The 15453-nt window shown below is 49.8% G+C and overlaps 1 protein-coding gene and 1 pseudogene across 1 annotated transcript; one reads left to right on the forward strand and one right to left on the reverse strand.

Annotated features, from left to right (window-relative positions):
• Positions 1-2629: 2629 nt before the first annotated feature.
• Positions 2630-6833, forward strand: LOC136470180 (probable LRR receptor-like serine/threonine-protein kinase At3g47570; annotated as a pseudogene).
• A 1496-nt stretch (positions 6834-8329) lies between these two features.
• LOC136470181 (phosphopantothenate--cysteine ligase 1-like) lies at positions 8330-14672 on the reverse strand. Its single transcript, XM_066468113.1, has 13 exons — positions 14597-14672; positions 13895-14491; positions 13609-13732; positions 9999-10043; positions 9760-9845; positions 9614-9666; positions 9475-9534; positions 9292-9393; positions 9133-9180; positions 8938-9012; positions 8739-8806; positions 8646-8685; positions 8330-8533 (listed from the first exon to the last, which is right to left on the reverse strand). The coding sequence occupies exons 1-13, from the start codon at positions 14670-14672 to the stop codon at positions 8330-8332; spliced, it is 1578 nt and encodes a 525-aa protein (XP_066324210.1).
• Positions 14673-15453: the final 781 nt, after the last annotated feature.

Here is a 15453-nt window from a genome sequence, read left to right on the forward strand (position 1 = left end):
CTATACCTGTCTGCTTTTTTGACCAGACATGTACGATTGGACTTGACAGAATAAGAAGATAAATAAATACACCAAATAATAGTACAAGCGGCGTTCGTTTTTTCGCTGCACGTCTTGTGCTCAAGGATGGTCCAGACCATTGCCGTGCTCAAGGACTGCTCCGACCACTACCATGCTCAGGGACTGCCCCGATCATTACCATGCTCGGGGATTGCCCAGACCACTGCCGTGCTCGGGGACTGCTCCGACCACTACCGTGCTCGGGGACTGCTCCGATCATTACCGTGCTCGGGGACTACCCAGACCACTGCCGTGCTCGGGGACTGCCCAGACCACTGCCGTGCTCGGGGACTGCTCCGACCACTACCGTGCTCGGGGACTGCTATAACCACTACCGTGCTCGGGGACTGCTACGACCACTAATGTGCTCGGGGACTGTCCCGACCACTGCTCGGAGACCGCTCTCCTCGGCTACATGTGATTTGTACTCATATACAGTTGAGAGACATTTATTTAGACCTTGCTACAAGGCTCATACTTCGTCTTCCAGCAAGCTCGGGGACTACATCGGTACGATGCACCTGCCGGTGCATCTCGTATCGCATATACGACGATTGGATTCTTAACTCCAGTGGAAATTCTTTTTAGACCCTGGCACCACGTGCCTACGTCACCTACTACCAGGCTCGGGGACTAAGTGGGCACACTTCACCTTGCGGTGAATGTGTTTATTTAATCGACCCTTATGCTTTGACTGATTAAACGGATTACTATCGTGCTCGGGAACTGTCCCGACCACTGCTCGGAGATCGTTCTCCTCGGCTACATGTGATTTGTACTCACATACAGTTGAGAGACATTTATTTAGACCTTGCTACAAGACTCATACTTCGCCTTCCAGCAAGCCCGGGGACTACATCGGTACGATGCACCTGCCAGTGCATCTCGTATTGCCTGTGCGACGATTGGGTTCTCAACTTAACTGTGAATTCTTTTTAGACCCTGGCACCACGTGCCTATGTCACCTACTATCAGGCTCGGGGACTAAGTGGGCACACTTCACCTTGCGGTGAATGTGTTTGTTTTTTGACCCCTACGCCTCTGATGATCAAGGATGCTACGCTTCAAGATTCACTTCTATTTCTTTTCAGAAATACAAGTGGGCACACTTCATAGGATGGAAATCTTTTTCTTTTTTCTTAAGAGTACCATACATTCTTTGGACAACCTACTTCTCCGGCGACAACGGTAGTCAGAGATGTCAAGGACTCAAGCCTTACTATTCGGAAAATGTTAAAATAGCGTGTCGCAGCATAATACATGGTGCTCGGGGACTAGCTATGGGGGTATTAACCCCTATACCCTTACGGCTAAGCTTGGGCCGGCCCAGATCAGTGGGTCCGGTCCACCAAAAGACGACGCGCGGCCCGGCCAACCTGTTCGGAGTACCGCGCAAGGAGTCAAGACAGATTTGACGATCAAGTAAGATCTTGGTCGGTTAGAATAGGAATCCTTATCCGGTCACCTATGACAATTGTAACTAAATAGGATTAGTTTCCAGATTTGTAATCCTGCCCCCCGGACTATATAAGGCGGGTAGGGGACCCCTCTAAAAAACATCTCTCATTGACATACAACAATACAATCAGACGCAGGACGTAGGTATTACGCCTTCTTGGCGGCCGAACGTGGATAAAATCTCGTGTCTGTCTTGCGTTACCGTCTTATTTGTGGCTTGCGCATCTGTCTACCGACAATCTACTACCTTAGGCATACCTCTAGGTAGACTGCCGACCATATTTCGTCGACAGTAAGCAAAAATAATAATTAATAAATGCAGCAAACAAAATTTGCCTGCTGCATTTGAACATAGGTCTCATGTTAGAGCCAAGGATCCTAACCAACTAGACTACAACTGAGATATAGCATGTTTCTCGAAATAATTTTTCTTGTTCTATTGTTTATAAAAATATAGTAAAAAAAGATTCAGCGCTGGGGTTTGAACCCAGGCCTTTGAGCTAAGTCATGCGCGTCCTAAACAGCTGAACTGCAACAGCGTTGTTGCATGTTCCTCAGAACAATTATATTTATTTTATTTCAAACGCCAAGATCTATAGGGTAACAGCTCGGCGCCAAGATCTACGGCGTCGAGCTCAGCGTCAAGATCTATGGCGCCGAGGCCTTGTCCACATCGGCGCCAGGTCACCGCCACATTCGACACCTTGCCAAAACCTCGGCGCCAGGATCCATAAACGAAAATCAAACCTATAAATATTTTTCAAAAAAAGGGCTGAAAAAAATAATTCCGATTGCCTGTCAACCAAACTTCTTCTTCCTGGATCTTGTATCTGTACACCCAAACAGCCAAACACCGATACCTGTATCTCCAGAGCCTGGCCACCGGTAGCCTGCATGCCGGATGCGATGCAGGCAGCCAAGAGAAGGCAACCAAACGCGCCCCAAACCGCTGGCCAGCACACAGGTTTAGGGTCAAGGTCAGTCAACGATAGCATATTGGAAAATGAAACCCGGCCTGCAGAAATTTCAGGCAAGTTGCTATAGTTAGATAGCTACCAAACTATAGAAAGAAGGACGCTCAGTGACCAGATTGCCATTCATGAAATTAGCAATGGCCGCTGCAACCATCATGGTCACGCTCACGCCAGTGTTGTTGGCCATGTCGCTGACAGCCCTTGCAGCAGCAGGATCCTCCCCCGCTTCTCCAAGTCCTGATCCGAGTCTGACTCCATCACCATCCACCAACTGTAGCACCACCGACCTCGACGCACTGCTGGCTTTCAGAGCCCAGCTCTCGGATCCTCTCGGCATCCTCGCCAACAGCTGGACAAGCAACGTCTCCTTCTGTCGCTGGGCCGGCGTCTCATGCAGCCACCGCCGGCAGCGCGTCACGGCTCTATCGTTGCCGGATGTGCCCCTCAAAGGAGAGCTCACGGCTCATCTCGGTAACCTTTCTTTCCTCTCCGTTCTCGACCTCACAAACACCAGCCTCGTCGGCCCCATTCCTGCCAATCTTGGTAGGCTACGCCGGCTACGGTGGCTCCTCCTCGGCGAAAACCGCCTATCCGGTGCCATTCCACCCACCATAGGAAACCTCACAAAGCTCGAGCTTCTTAACCTAGGTAACAACCACCTCTCAGACGAGATCCCGCTCCAGTTGCTGCAGAATCTGGGAAGCCTTTTGAGGATAGCTCTGCATATGAACGAGTTGAGTGGCCAGATACCCGCCACATCTGTTCAATAACACTCCTTCGCTGTGGTTCATCAACCTTGGAAACAACAGCCTGTCAGGTCCCATACCACATGGTGTGGCCTCCCTTCCCATGCTTGAGTATTTGAACCTGCGTGGCAATCACCTCTCTGGCACGATACCCTCAGCCACCTATAATATGTCGAGGCTGCAAGGCTTGGTACTCTCGCATAACAATCTGACAGGGCAAATTCCGCGCAATGCAACCTTCAACCTTCCGATGCTGCGCACGTTTTCCCTGGGTGGGAATAACATTGCAGGCCCGATTCCAGTGGGGCTTGCAGCATGCCAATACCTAGAAACTCTCTCCATCCCCTCGAATTATTTTGTAGATGCTGTGCCAACATGGTTGGCTCAGCTGCCATTTCTCATTGAACTTTACATGGGTGGAAATTACCTTGTTGGATCTATCCCGACTGTTCTTGGCAATCTCACAAGCCTGATTTCACTAGATTTCTCTTACTGCAACCTGACTGGTGAAATCCCTATGGAAATAGGCTTTATGCAAAATCTCTCATATCTACATCTCACGCAAAATCAGCTAACAGGTGTAATTCCAAGTTCTCTTGGGAATTTATCCGAACTGTCATTCCTAGATTTGCAAATGAACCAATTGTCTGGCTCAGTGCCAGAAACATTAGGCAATATCCCATCTCTGAACTGGCTTGATCTATCAGGGAATAACTTAGATGGAAACCTTGACTTCTTGTCCTCCCTTTGGAATTGGCAACAACTTTCGATCATTGCCTTAGATTCTAATTCTTTCACCGGGGATCTCCCTGACCAAGTTGGGAACCTGTCTGCACAATTACTTATATTTTCTGCAAGTGAAAATAAGCTAACAGGTGGGCTGCCATCATCATTTTCAAATGTAAGCAGTCTTGAACGGCTACACCTTCCTAGCAACCTGCTCACAGGGGCGATCCCAGAATCTCTCACCATGATGCAAAGTCTCTCAAGGTTAGATGTGTCTACCAATGACATTTCAGGCCCCATCCCGACACAAATTGGTATGCTCAGGAGCTTACAGTTATTGCATCTCCAAGGAAACAAATTATTTGGCTCTATACCAGATAGCATTGGCAATCTGAGTGAACTAGAAAGCATAATCTTGTCCCTAATCAATTGGACTCAATGATACCCGGAAGCTTATTCCTGCTTGGTAAACTTATCCAGCTAAATCTTTCTCATAACTCCTTTGCTGGTGGAGTACCCAATGATCTTAGTGGGCTAAAACAAGTTGATACAATTGACTTGTCTTCTAACTTTTTTCTTGGAAGTATCCCAGAATCATTTGGTCAAATTAGGATGCTCACCTACCTAAATCTATCACACAACTCATTCGGCGACTCAATACCTTACTCATTTCAAGAGCTTACTAGCTTAGCAACATTGGACCTCTCCTCCAACAACCTCTCTGGTACCATTCCCAAATTCCTTGCAAACTTCACATACTTGACAACCTTGAATCTCTCCTTCAATAGGCTAGAAGGCAAGATACCAGATGGAGGAGTCTTCTCAAACATCACATTGCAGTCTTTGATCGGAAATTCTGCATTGTGTGGTGCTCCACGTCTTGGATTTTTGCCATGTCTTCAGAAGTCTCACTCAAATAGTAGACACTTCCTAAAATTTCTCCTTGCAGCCATCGCTGTTGCATCTGGCTCTACTCTTATTTGCATTTTCCTAATGATCAGAAGAAAATGTAAAAATAAGACAGAGGCTTCAAGTCACACTCCAGGTGACATCAATGTCATGAATCACACTATAGTCACCTATCATGAGCTCGTTCGTGCCACTGATAATTTTAGCAACGATAACCTATTGGGTAGTGGGAGCTTTGGAAAAGTTTTCAAGGGCCAACTGAGCACTGGATCGATGGTTGCGATAAAAGTTCTTGACATGAACCTGGAAGTGGCAATTAGAAGCTTCGATGCTGAATGCCGTGTACTTCGCATGACTCGGCACCGGAACTTGATAAAGGTACTGAACACCTGCTCCAACATGGACTTCAGAGCTTTGGTGCTCCAGTACATGCCCAATGGCAGTTTAGACATGCTCCTGCACTCTGAATGGAGAGGTCATTTAGGGTTCCTCAAGAGGCTGGATATCATGCTAGATGTATCGACAGCAATGGAGTATCTGTGTGGGTTTAGTCCCACATTGTGTAGCGATAGTGGGGGAGCACAACATATAAGGCGGGAGAACCCTCACCTATCAGGCTAGTCTTTTGGGTTGGGAAGGCCCAAAACCTTATATGTTGTAGCTCCAGTGGACCTGGGACCTGTGAGAACGTGAACTCGGTGGTCACCACCGGTTTCAACAATTGGTAACAGAGCCGGTACCCGAGGTCAAAAAAAGCTAAACCCGATAAAAAAAATCTCGAGCGTCAAGCTAAACCCGATAAAAAAATTATCTCGAGCGTCACATATGACGGAAGAAGCCCCCACCTATCAGGCTAGTCTTTTGGGTTGAGAAGGCCCAAAGGCCTTATATGTTGTCAGCTTCGGTGGACCTGGGACCTGTGGGAGCGCAGGCTCGTGGTAACGAGTCGGACCAACTGCAAGCCAGCTCCAAGATATCTGCACCATGAGCAGCTCCAAGATCGTGAACTCGGTGGTCACCACCGGTTCCAACAATTGGTAACAGAGCCGGTACCCGAGGTCAGAAAAAGCTAAATCCGATAAAAAAAATCTCGAGCGTCAAGCTAAACCCGATAAAAAAATTATCTCGAGCGTCACATATGGCGGGGGCACCCCGATGTGTGACAATAAAAAAATTATCTCGAGCGTCACATATGGCGGGGGCACCCCGATGTGTGACTAAGGGGGAGATTGAGATTGTTGGGGTTTAGTCCCACATCGTGTAGCGATGGTGGAGGAGCACAACATATAAGATGGAAGAAGCCCCCACCTATCAGGCTAGTCTTTTGGGTTGAGAAGGCCCAAAGGCCTTATATGTTGTCAGCTTCGGTGGACCTGGGACCTGTGGGAGCGCAGGCTCGTGGTAACGAGTCGGGCCAACTACAGTTCAAAGATCACGGCAAGCATGCCTGGAACACTTGGGTATATCGCACCAGGTACTGAATGATATAACCTGTATACTGTTGTTATATTAGTTTTGGTAAACCCATTAACTGGAATAAATCATTGATTAATTGTGGTTGATCAATGTGCTTAAAAGTTTGTTTCTGAATTCATGATCAGAGTACGAATCACATGGAAAGGCATCGCGCAAGAGCGACTTGTTTAGCTTCGGAATCATGCTCCTTGAAGTATTCACTGGGAAGCGACCCACAGATCCTATGTTTGTTGGAGATTTGAGCATCAGGCAGTGGGTCCATCAAGCATTTCCAGCGAAGCTTGTTCATGTTCTGGACGGCAAGTTACTGCTAGATGTGTCTTCTATCTGTGTCCTGAATCAACTTCTTTCGCAAATATTTGAGGTGGGTTTGCTTTGCTCAAGTGACTCACCTGACCGGAGGATTTCACTGATGGACGTCGTGGTGACACTGAAGAAGATAAAAAAAGATTGTGAAAAATCGACAGTAGCGGCAGCGCAGTAACGTGGTACCCAATGATCGATTAGCCTTTGTGGGTAGGTTTTTTTTTTGTTGGCTTCTTTTTTTTTTAACATAAATGGTAGCTCTGCCTCTTAATTAAGAAGAAAATAGTTTAAGGGCCTGTTTAGTAGGGTTCTTCCCTGGCGCCGGCTCTGGCTCCAGCGGCCTACCAAACGTTTTCCTGGAGAAGCCGTTTTCAATGAAAAGCAGAGGAGCCGGAGCCATTTTGGATTTGTGGCTCCTCCAAAACGGTTGAGCCATGCCAAACACCCCCTAAGATAAAAAACAGCTAGCACACAATGACACAATCCCCCTACTGCCATGTAAGGATACGCCGGCATACACAAGATAGCTATGAGAGCTAAGTGGTAGACCGATCCGCCCGTTTATATTGCTCCATGCATTCCTTTGTTCTCTCCGCCACCTGCTGGTCTATTAGGCTCGTGTTTTCGAAAATTCTCCGATTGCGCTCTTTCTATAGATTCCACATAATATAGATGGTCATTCCATTGAAATCTCGTCGCTGATTTTTTTTAACGTGTTTCTCCGCTAGCTCCCACCAATCTCTGATATTGTCGAAATTTGAGGGGTGGGCCTGCTGGGGAAGCACAATATGCTCCCAGATAGCAACTTGGTTCCAGACTGCTTGGGCATAGGGGCAGAGTAGGCGGAGATGCTGCCCAGATTCCATCGGCCCATTGCATAAGGTGCGAGAGCTCTGGTGAGGCCAACCCCGAAGCGCTAGGTTGTCTACCGTGAGAATTTTGTTTTCGATGAGAATCCAGGCGAATAATTTGCATTTATTTTCTGTGTATGCACGCCAAATAAGATTGGCTTTGTGACTTCTATAGGACCCCAAAAACTAAGGCATTGTTTAATTCCAAAAAGTTTTCCCAAAAAGTGCTACAGTAGCCATCACATCGAATCTTGCGATACGTGAATGGAGCATTAAATATAGACGAAAAAAAACTAATTGCACAGTTTGGTTGGAAATCGCGAGACGAACGTTTTGAGCCTAATTAGTCCATGATTGAATACTAATTGCCAAATAAAACCGAAAGTGATACAGTAACCAAATTTCTAAATTTCACCCGACTAAACAAGGCGGGTTACGCCTGGTATGCCGACCGGGCGGAGTATTTGGCGTCAGCTGTCCACTTCCCAGTGGTCGTATCCTCGGTCTCCAGGTGGAGGTGTATTCCCTGTAGTCTGATCCAAAGTGAGAAACTCCTCCACCTGAGTTGCAGTCATGATTTTGTTTTGTAAAGTTTTGATCCATGTGTTGTTCCATAGATCTTGTGCCACTGTCTTGTTTTTTCTTTTTTGCACCAAATCATATAAATGTGGTGCCAAATTTTTTGGTGCTTCTCCATCAAGCCAACTATGGTGTCAGAACTTCGCCTTCTTTCTGCCCGATGGATATGACGGTGGAGGCAATGAAAAGTAATCCATCTGTCGCGTTGCACGGAACTTCCATGCCGACCCATGGCTTGTCCTCCTCACTCCATTCTTGCCATAAGCAGCGCAGTCAGAGGCCCTATCAAATTTGTCGAATTCTTATTGCGCCCTTCTGTGCTGCTGTAAATATACTTTGAGTGGCTCTTCTCTAGGAGCTTGATAATATGCTCCTCCAGATCCTCATCTTTGTTGCACCTTCGAATGGTATTGCTTTTGCCATTTGAGATAATCAGCCTGTTCGCTTGCTCGTAAATGATCGTAAATTTTCAGTCGGGAACAGTGTTTTTCTCTCACACCGAATCAGCCAGCAGTAAATAATCCATGATCGTTTACGGCCTCCCGAACAGGCTGAATGACGACCTCCTCTTTGTACGTTGCAAGCAGATTGGCCACTTCTGCTTGTTCAGAGCCATTTCTGCTTTCTGAACTAGAATATCTGAATCCTCATCAACGTTCATCCTGTACTTGTTCAGAGCCATTTCTGCTTTCTGAACTAGAATATCTGAATCCGTCTCCAGCTGCATGCCATTTATTTAAAAGAAGAGTTGGATAAAGGGTTAATATTGAGTAGAAACCTAATAGCGTGTTGGGCGTGAGATATTTCCTCTCCCATGCCGTGGTGGCGTGGTATCACCAATCTAAAACTCACCTTGAAGGATATACAGAAGGCCAAGGGGGCCCATTGGTTTCGCAGAACTGAAAGCATTTTTGGAACCTGACTGAGCTTCAGCAGCCTGTTCGCTTACTCGTATACGATCGTGGATTATAAGCTGGAATAATGTTTTTCTCTCACACCAAACCAGCCAGCAGTAAATAATCCACGATTGTTTACGACGAAACGAACAGGCTGCATATCCAGTGGGCCTCTGGCTGACTGAATCTTATGTTTTTCCTGCACAATAATCAAATTCCCTATGAATCATGTTTGCATAAATCATGATAAACAATGCTGGATGAAACGTTTAACTCAATCAGACAACACATCGCCTACTGTAAATCGTACAATGCTATCCCATGGAACATAAAAGTCAGACACAGCTGCAGCGACATAGAACATCCCGTGGAGACCCACAGAACTCATAGATGTAGCCACCATCTTCAGTAACTGTAATCAAGTGTCGTGCGATGCTGTTCAAGTTACCTTATTCCCATGTGACTCAAATTAATAAAAGCAAATTTGCAAGACCTGAAGATATTCAAATATCGTGGTGAATGGGAGTTTCAGCAGAGAGCCTCCTTCAATAGCCTGCGAGAAGTTCACCTCTCAGTCAAGGTCATCTGCACATCTGTATGCCACAGTCGAATACCCGGTTCAAATGTCATACCTTGCGATAATTCCCAATTGCTTTCTTTACCACCGTTGCTTGGGACTCGACCACTGATTAAACAAATATAAGAGATTATTTTAACAAAGTAAGGAGGTAATTTTATTCTTTCTTTTCATCTGTGCTAGAAGCTGTAAATTACCAACCTTGAACTTTCAAATCTGTTGTGACATCAAAGAACTGGAGAAACGAATCATCAGGCAGGAACCTAGAGAAAGGTTGGCAACTCCCTCTGCATTCATGCACAACATAATGTATTTTATGTGAAGAATAATCCTCTTTGCATTATGTGTATACTGAACAGTCGACAAAACTGGGAGAGGAAAAGTAAAAGTTGTTGGATTGTTTTGCAAGGAAGCAGCTGCTATATAGCTTTGCGGATTACCCCCGATAGACGAAAATGACCGCATAGTCAGCCTTTAAGAAATACCTGTATCACCACAAATAAAAACGGAAATGAGTACTTACTATTTATCAAACTTGTACTGACAGAGACTATATACTTCCAGAGTTCCAGTGCATTTATGAGACAGCTATCAAGTCTAACAAGGTACATGGCACACCATGGCCTTGTTTAGATTGCAAATTTTTGCAATCTGGACACTGTAGCACGTTTCGTTTGTATTTGACAAACTTTGTCCGATCATGGACTAACTAGGCTCAAAAGATTCGTTTCGTGATTTACAACCAAACTGTACAATTAGTTATTTTTTTACCTACATTTAATGCTCCATGCATGCGTCCAAAAATTGATATGATAGAGAGAGAGTGAAAAAACTTGGAATTTTGAGGCAATCTAAACGAGGCCCATATGTTCAGGGGAAGTCTAGCAAAACATCCTTTGCGGCTTTGCTAAGTTGATTTACATTAAAATAGTGGCTTCTTGACGGTGTAACACCATGGCTTGCTTCCTCTGTGATTGTGTTGAAAAGTTTTTTTTTCTCGAATACGCAAGAGCATTGCGTGTCATTGTATTAAGAAGGTAGAAGTTTAAAATACAATAGAGACCGTTCCCGGCCCGATGGTTATCTCAAAGGGACTACATTTTGACTATGACAACCTTGGGATCCATTGGGATCAACCTAGACTACGATCTAGCTAAAGTACTAGACCGCGCTGCTCCACCAGCCATCGTCCTGGATGCTGGGAACAGCGCATCAAGCGCCTCGACGTTTGCTTCCGATAGGGTGCCCTGGAAGTACGAATCGTACGAATGCTTAGTTGCAGAGGAAATCGGTGTTGAAGGTGCCAGGATCCCCATCTTCTTCATGAGCAGCACTTCGCCACGTTTGGACACCGGGATGTGGTCCATCTGCTGAGTAGCAATCTGTCTGCTCCTAATGGACAGAGTAGTCCGCTTTGGTGCTGGCTTCTGCTTAGGCGTGGAGCTGATGAGAGGTGGCTGTCTCATTACCTGGACCTCATCAATGAACCTGGACAGTCGCTTGGCGGCCTCCCTCGGTGTGGGCGTGCCCTCAGCGGTCAGCTCGTCGGTTGCCTGAACGACGCCCGTTGCCGTGCCATCAGCCGCCTTAGCTTGCGGTCCGACATCCATGCACTGGGCCGAAAGCACAGCCGTGGTGTGTGCCTTTGATGGTGAGGACGGTGGGACCTCCGTCCCCTCCTAGTCACCAGATGCGCCGGCATGATCAGCCTGTCCTACCGTGGTTGGCGCTGCATCACTGGTCACCTCATGCCTCTCATCGCCGTTGCCTGGGACGCCGGAGAGAGGGGTTGTTGCGCCACGGGGACCGCTGAGCAGCCCTGCCTCCAGAACCATCTGATCTGAGGTCGGCTGCCCTCCAGCGATCGCCTCGCCAAGGGAGGTTGGGTCTTGCTCAAATCTGGGTGGTACCCAGCAGTCTACGAACATAGGTGGCTTTGTTCCATGATGCTCCGTTGCGCCACGATGACCGCTAAGCAGCCCTGCCTCAAGGACCATCGTTGTCTTCCCACGATCAACTCAAATGGAGAGGATGGATCTTGTTCAAAATGGAGCAGGGGCCAATAGTCGGTGATTTCGGACTGTTTCGCCGGCTATTTCGGACTGTTTCGCTGGCTCAGCATCTTGGACAAGCATCGCTGTGCTCACCTCCGTCTTGCCGCCCTCGACGTGACTACGTCCCCAGGCGCCTTGGGTACGCTGCCCGGACCCCTTGCGGGAGTGATGCCGGTTTGGGATGGCCTCATGGCCGGAACGATGGCGTTCTCCAGCGCGAGGGCCAACCCGGTTGTGGCCCAGCGAGCGTAGTCGCTTATAGTCTCTGGCAATGTGTTGAAACCCTCGACATTGCAGGCATCGCAGAGGCAAGCAGCACGTGGCGATGCGGTGAGAGTAAGACAAGCATTTTAGGCACCTGTCTCGCAACGCTTCCGTGATGCGCCTCCGACGAGGTGGCTTAAAGGTGGCGGCGCGCTCAGCAGGCGTCGGTTCCGCCTGCCTATGCAGGACCTCCCGCCACCCTTCCACGTCAGGCGGTGAGATGCGCCTCCTCCATGGTGGAACACACGCGCCCAATCTTTGGCAGGCAGGGACGCGCTCCGTAGGTCCCTGGTTGGCCTCGCCGCGAGGTCCCAGCCGCCAGTGAACAGGGATGCGGTCTCCCCCGGTGGGTGTGCAATGCGGCCTCCTTCTGCGCCTGCGTCGCCTATGGCCTTGACGATGCCTGCCGTCGACCTCGCGTGCTGTCTCCGCTGGCTGCTCGTCGACCGCTCGGGGTGGGCGATGGGGCACTAGACCTTGCCGCCCTAGGGGTTTCTCGAGCGGGAGAGCTCCTGCGGACAACATCAGCGAAGGAGGCCTGGGTAGCGATGGGTGGGGAGAAGTCGGGTTCCGAGTCGGAGGAGATGGAGTCCTCGGACCAGCGCATGGCCTTTGGGCATCCGAGGGCACCGCTGGGGGAGAAGGGCTCCACGAGTGGGGATAGGTGGGAGACCGGCGTGGACGGCGCAGGCCCCGCGGACAGAGGCGGTGGCCGTTCGGCATCCCTGCGAGACCCGCCGTCAGTTCCACCAGCGGCGCCGCATCTGGGCTCCTCGCTGGACGGGTGATGCTAGGCCGGATGGCCCCTCTACGGCAGCGGCGTTGACGGCGCCTCAACCAGCAGCGGCGGAACCAGGTCGCCTTGGACGCCGAGGGAGGGGGCAGCGACGAGATCAGGCTCCGACGACCCTAGGGAGCGGGCGTCTGACTCGGACGGTGGCGTCACGGCTCCTTGTCCCACACGCGTCTATGGGCCACGACCGGGGGAGGCAGGGGCTGAGGTGGCGGAGGGAGAAGTTGGCGCAGGGGGAGCAGGAAAGGGAGGGGTGGAGTTAGGAGCCGTCGGTGTCGGGCTGGAGACCGGTGGTGGGAGGGGGGCGGTGGCGCTAGATCTGGCGACGACGCATCTAGGGCAGGCCAGGGCTATGGAGGTGATGGGAGTTGCAGCGTTGAGGTTGCAGGGAGGGGAAGGGAGGGGAGGGGGGGCGCTGGCCTGCAGGCCAGCGGCGACGGCACGGGCTCCAAGAGATGTGCTGCCTAGGGTTAATCGCCGTCCGCAGAAAGATGGTTCCGAGAATCTATTGAAAAGGTTTTGTACTGGTCTGCTGTTTTGCTTGGAAATTGGGGCTTGAAATTGCTTCCTCTGTGATTGTGTATTTATCTTTGTTTTTCATATCCGGTGTTTCAAAGATAATTACAATCCCAAATGGAGCTTGAAATCACACAATTTGAAACACGCTCTCTCAAGTGGGTGTGGGTCATAGGCGCAATGTAGTACACGCACGACACGCTTACGGGACAAGCTCATAATGAGTAGTAGCGCACTTTACGATCTCTAAGTGGAAATAGATGTTTTGTCGAAAGGGAAAGTTATGATCGTGGTTCAACGGAGCGTCTGGTAGGAGTATGTGTTGAAACAGAATACGGGAAAGCCAGCCAGTCATCGTCATGGCGCACGAGAGCACGAAGAGCAACTGATGAAGAGGTGAGGCGAGGGCAAAAGCAAATTTACTCGGTGGACACAGCGCCGTGGTGGCCGGAGCTGAAGTTGTCGATGTAGCGCACGCATCGCTGCTCCAGCGGCACCGTCGTCCCGCCCGACGTGACGCAAACGATCCGCCGTCGCCCGCCGCCCTCTGTGTGCATATTGCAAGCAAAACAGGCCGCACAGGTTAGCTAGCGCGTGGTCAAAGGCTCGTCGCAACACACACACAGCTCCTCAGGTGTTCGACGAAAAGCCCTGCGCGCGTTCCGCGACGGGCGAGACATTGTCCAGGGCAGCACGCACGAGCGGCTACCTGATGAGGCGTGTGAATTGCATGCGATGAACTCCTGCAGATTGGCGGCGACAGCGCTGGCGTCGCGCAGCCCGAATTTTTTACTATTTGACCCTTTTTTTGAAAGTTTCTCATAAATAGACCCCTGACGGAAAGAATTTAGTAAATGGACCCTTGGCTCAGCGCCAGAGTGACTGGCGCCGAGCTCGGCGCCACCATCACTGGCGCCGAGATCCTGGGCACGGAGCATTGGCCTGCCAGGGGGCTTGGCACCAGAGTTACTGGCGCCGAGCTCGGCGCCGTAGATCTTGGCGCCGAGCTCGGCGCCAGTCACTCTGGCGCCGAGCTCCCTAAATATCTGCCGCTCCACCTTTCTTCTTCTCCCTCTCGCCCTAGCCGACCCTCCCCACGCCGCCGCTGCTGCTTCGGCGGCCGAGCCCGCGCCCTCACCATGCCGCGTCGTCTCTGCTGTTCCGGGGGCTGAGCCCACGCCCTCGCCACGCCGCGCCACCGCCGCCGCTCCCTCGCCCAAGCCCGCACGGCGCCGCCGTGCCCTCACGCCGTTGCACGTGGTTGGCTGCAGCGCGGCGCCGCCACGCCCTCCACCACCGTCCTCGCCTTAGCCGCACCTTGGTCTCCGCCGGCAGCCTCGGCCTCACCCCGCCTTGCCCCCCTCCGCCGCCGGCCTCGCCCCGCCTTGCCGCCGTCCAACCGCCGGCCTGCCTCCCGCGCCCGTCGAGCTAGACTCGCCGCGCAGAGCGTCGGGCACCCCACGGCCGCCGCACGCCACCTCTGTCATCGGCCGTGCCACCGCGTGCCCGGATCTTCAGCTTGACCTACGCCCGTCGTCCGCCGACCCAGAAAGGTAAAAATTATGAATATGCAATGTACCTATTTAGTTGGTGTTTGTTATTTACTAGTTACTGTGATGACTTAGTTAGTTGATTTAGTGAGATATATATGTAGATAGATAGAAACATAGATACATTGGTAAATAGATATAGTTAGATAGCTACTTAAATATGTAGTTATATTTATAGTTAACTACATATGATCTAGCTATTTAGTGAGTACACTATAAATATATACGTAGTTATTATCTTGATTACTTAGTTTGTAGTTAGAAAGTACTTGTTAGGTGCTATCTATCGTCTAATTTGGACTAAAGGACATGTGTTTTGTTACGATTTTGAAATAGATGGACAACCTAGTGACCATATATCATGGAGGCACGGTTGAAAGCGATCGCTATGGATATGTTGAGTTTCTTGACATGCAAAGCATGCATGTGCTATTCAATGATAGGCCTTCATTTAGTGAGATGGTTGCAAGGGCTCAGGAGGAGCTGCATTGCTTTGGAGATGATGACATTGCAGTTAATGGTGTACTGCACCTAGGTTGTCCTCCGAACATCTTCAGGCGAATGATCTCAATTGGTTGTGCGGATCAGTGGGAGGACTATGTGAGATCGGCTATGAAGAGCCAGCTGCAATGTTTAGACGTGGTTGTGCATCGGGTGTTAGTTGATCCAATCCCTCATGGGTTTACCCCAGCAATGGATCATCTGGCACACATCGACC

The sequence above is a fragment of the Miscanthus floridulus genome, chromosome 8 (assembly GCF_019320115.1).
Source record: "Miscanthus floridulus cultivar M001 chromosome 8, ASM1932011v1, whole genome shotgun sequence".
In the NCBI taxonomy this organism is placed as follows: domain Eukaryota; kingdom Viridiplantae; phylum Streptophyta; class Magnoliopsida; order Poales; family Poaceae; genus Miscanthus; species Miscanthus floridulus.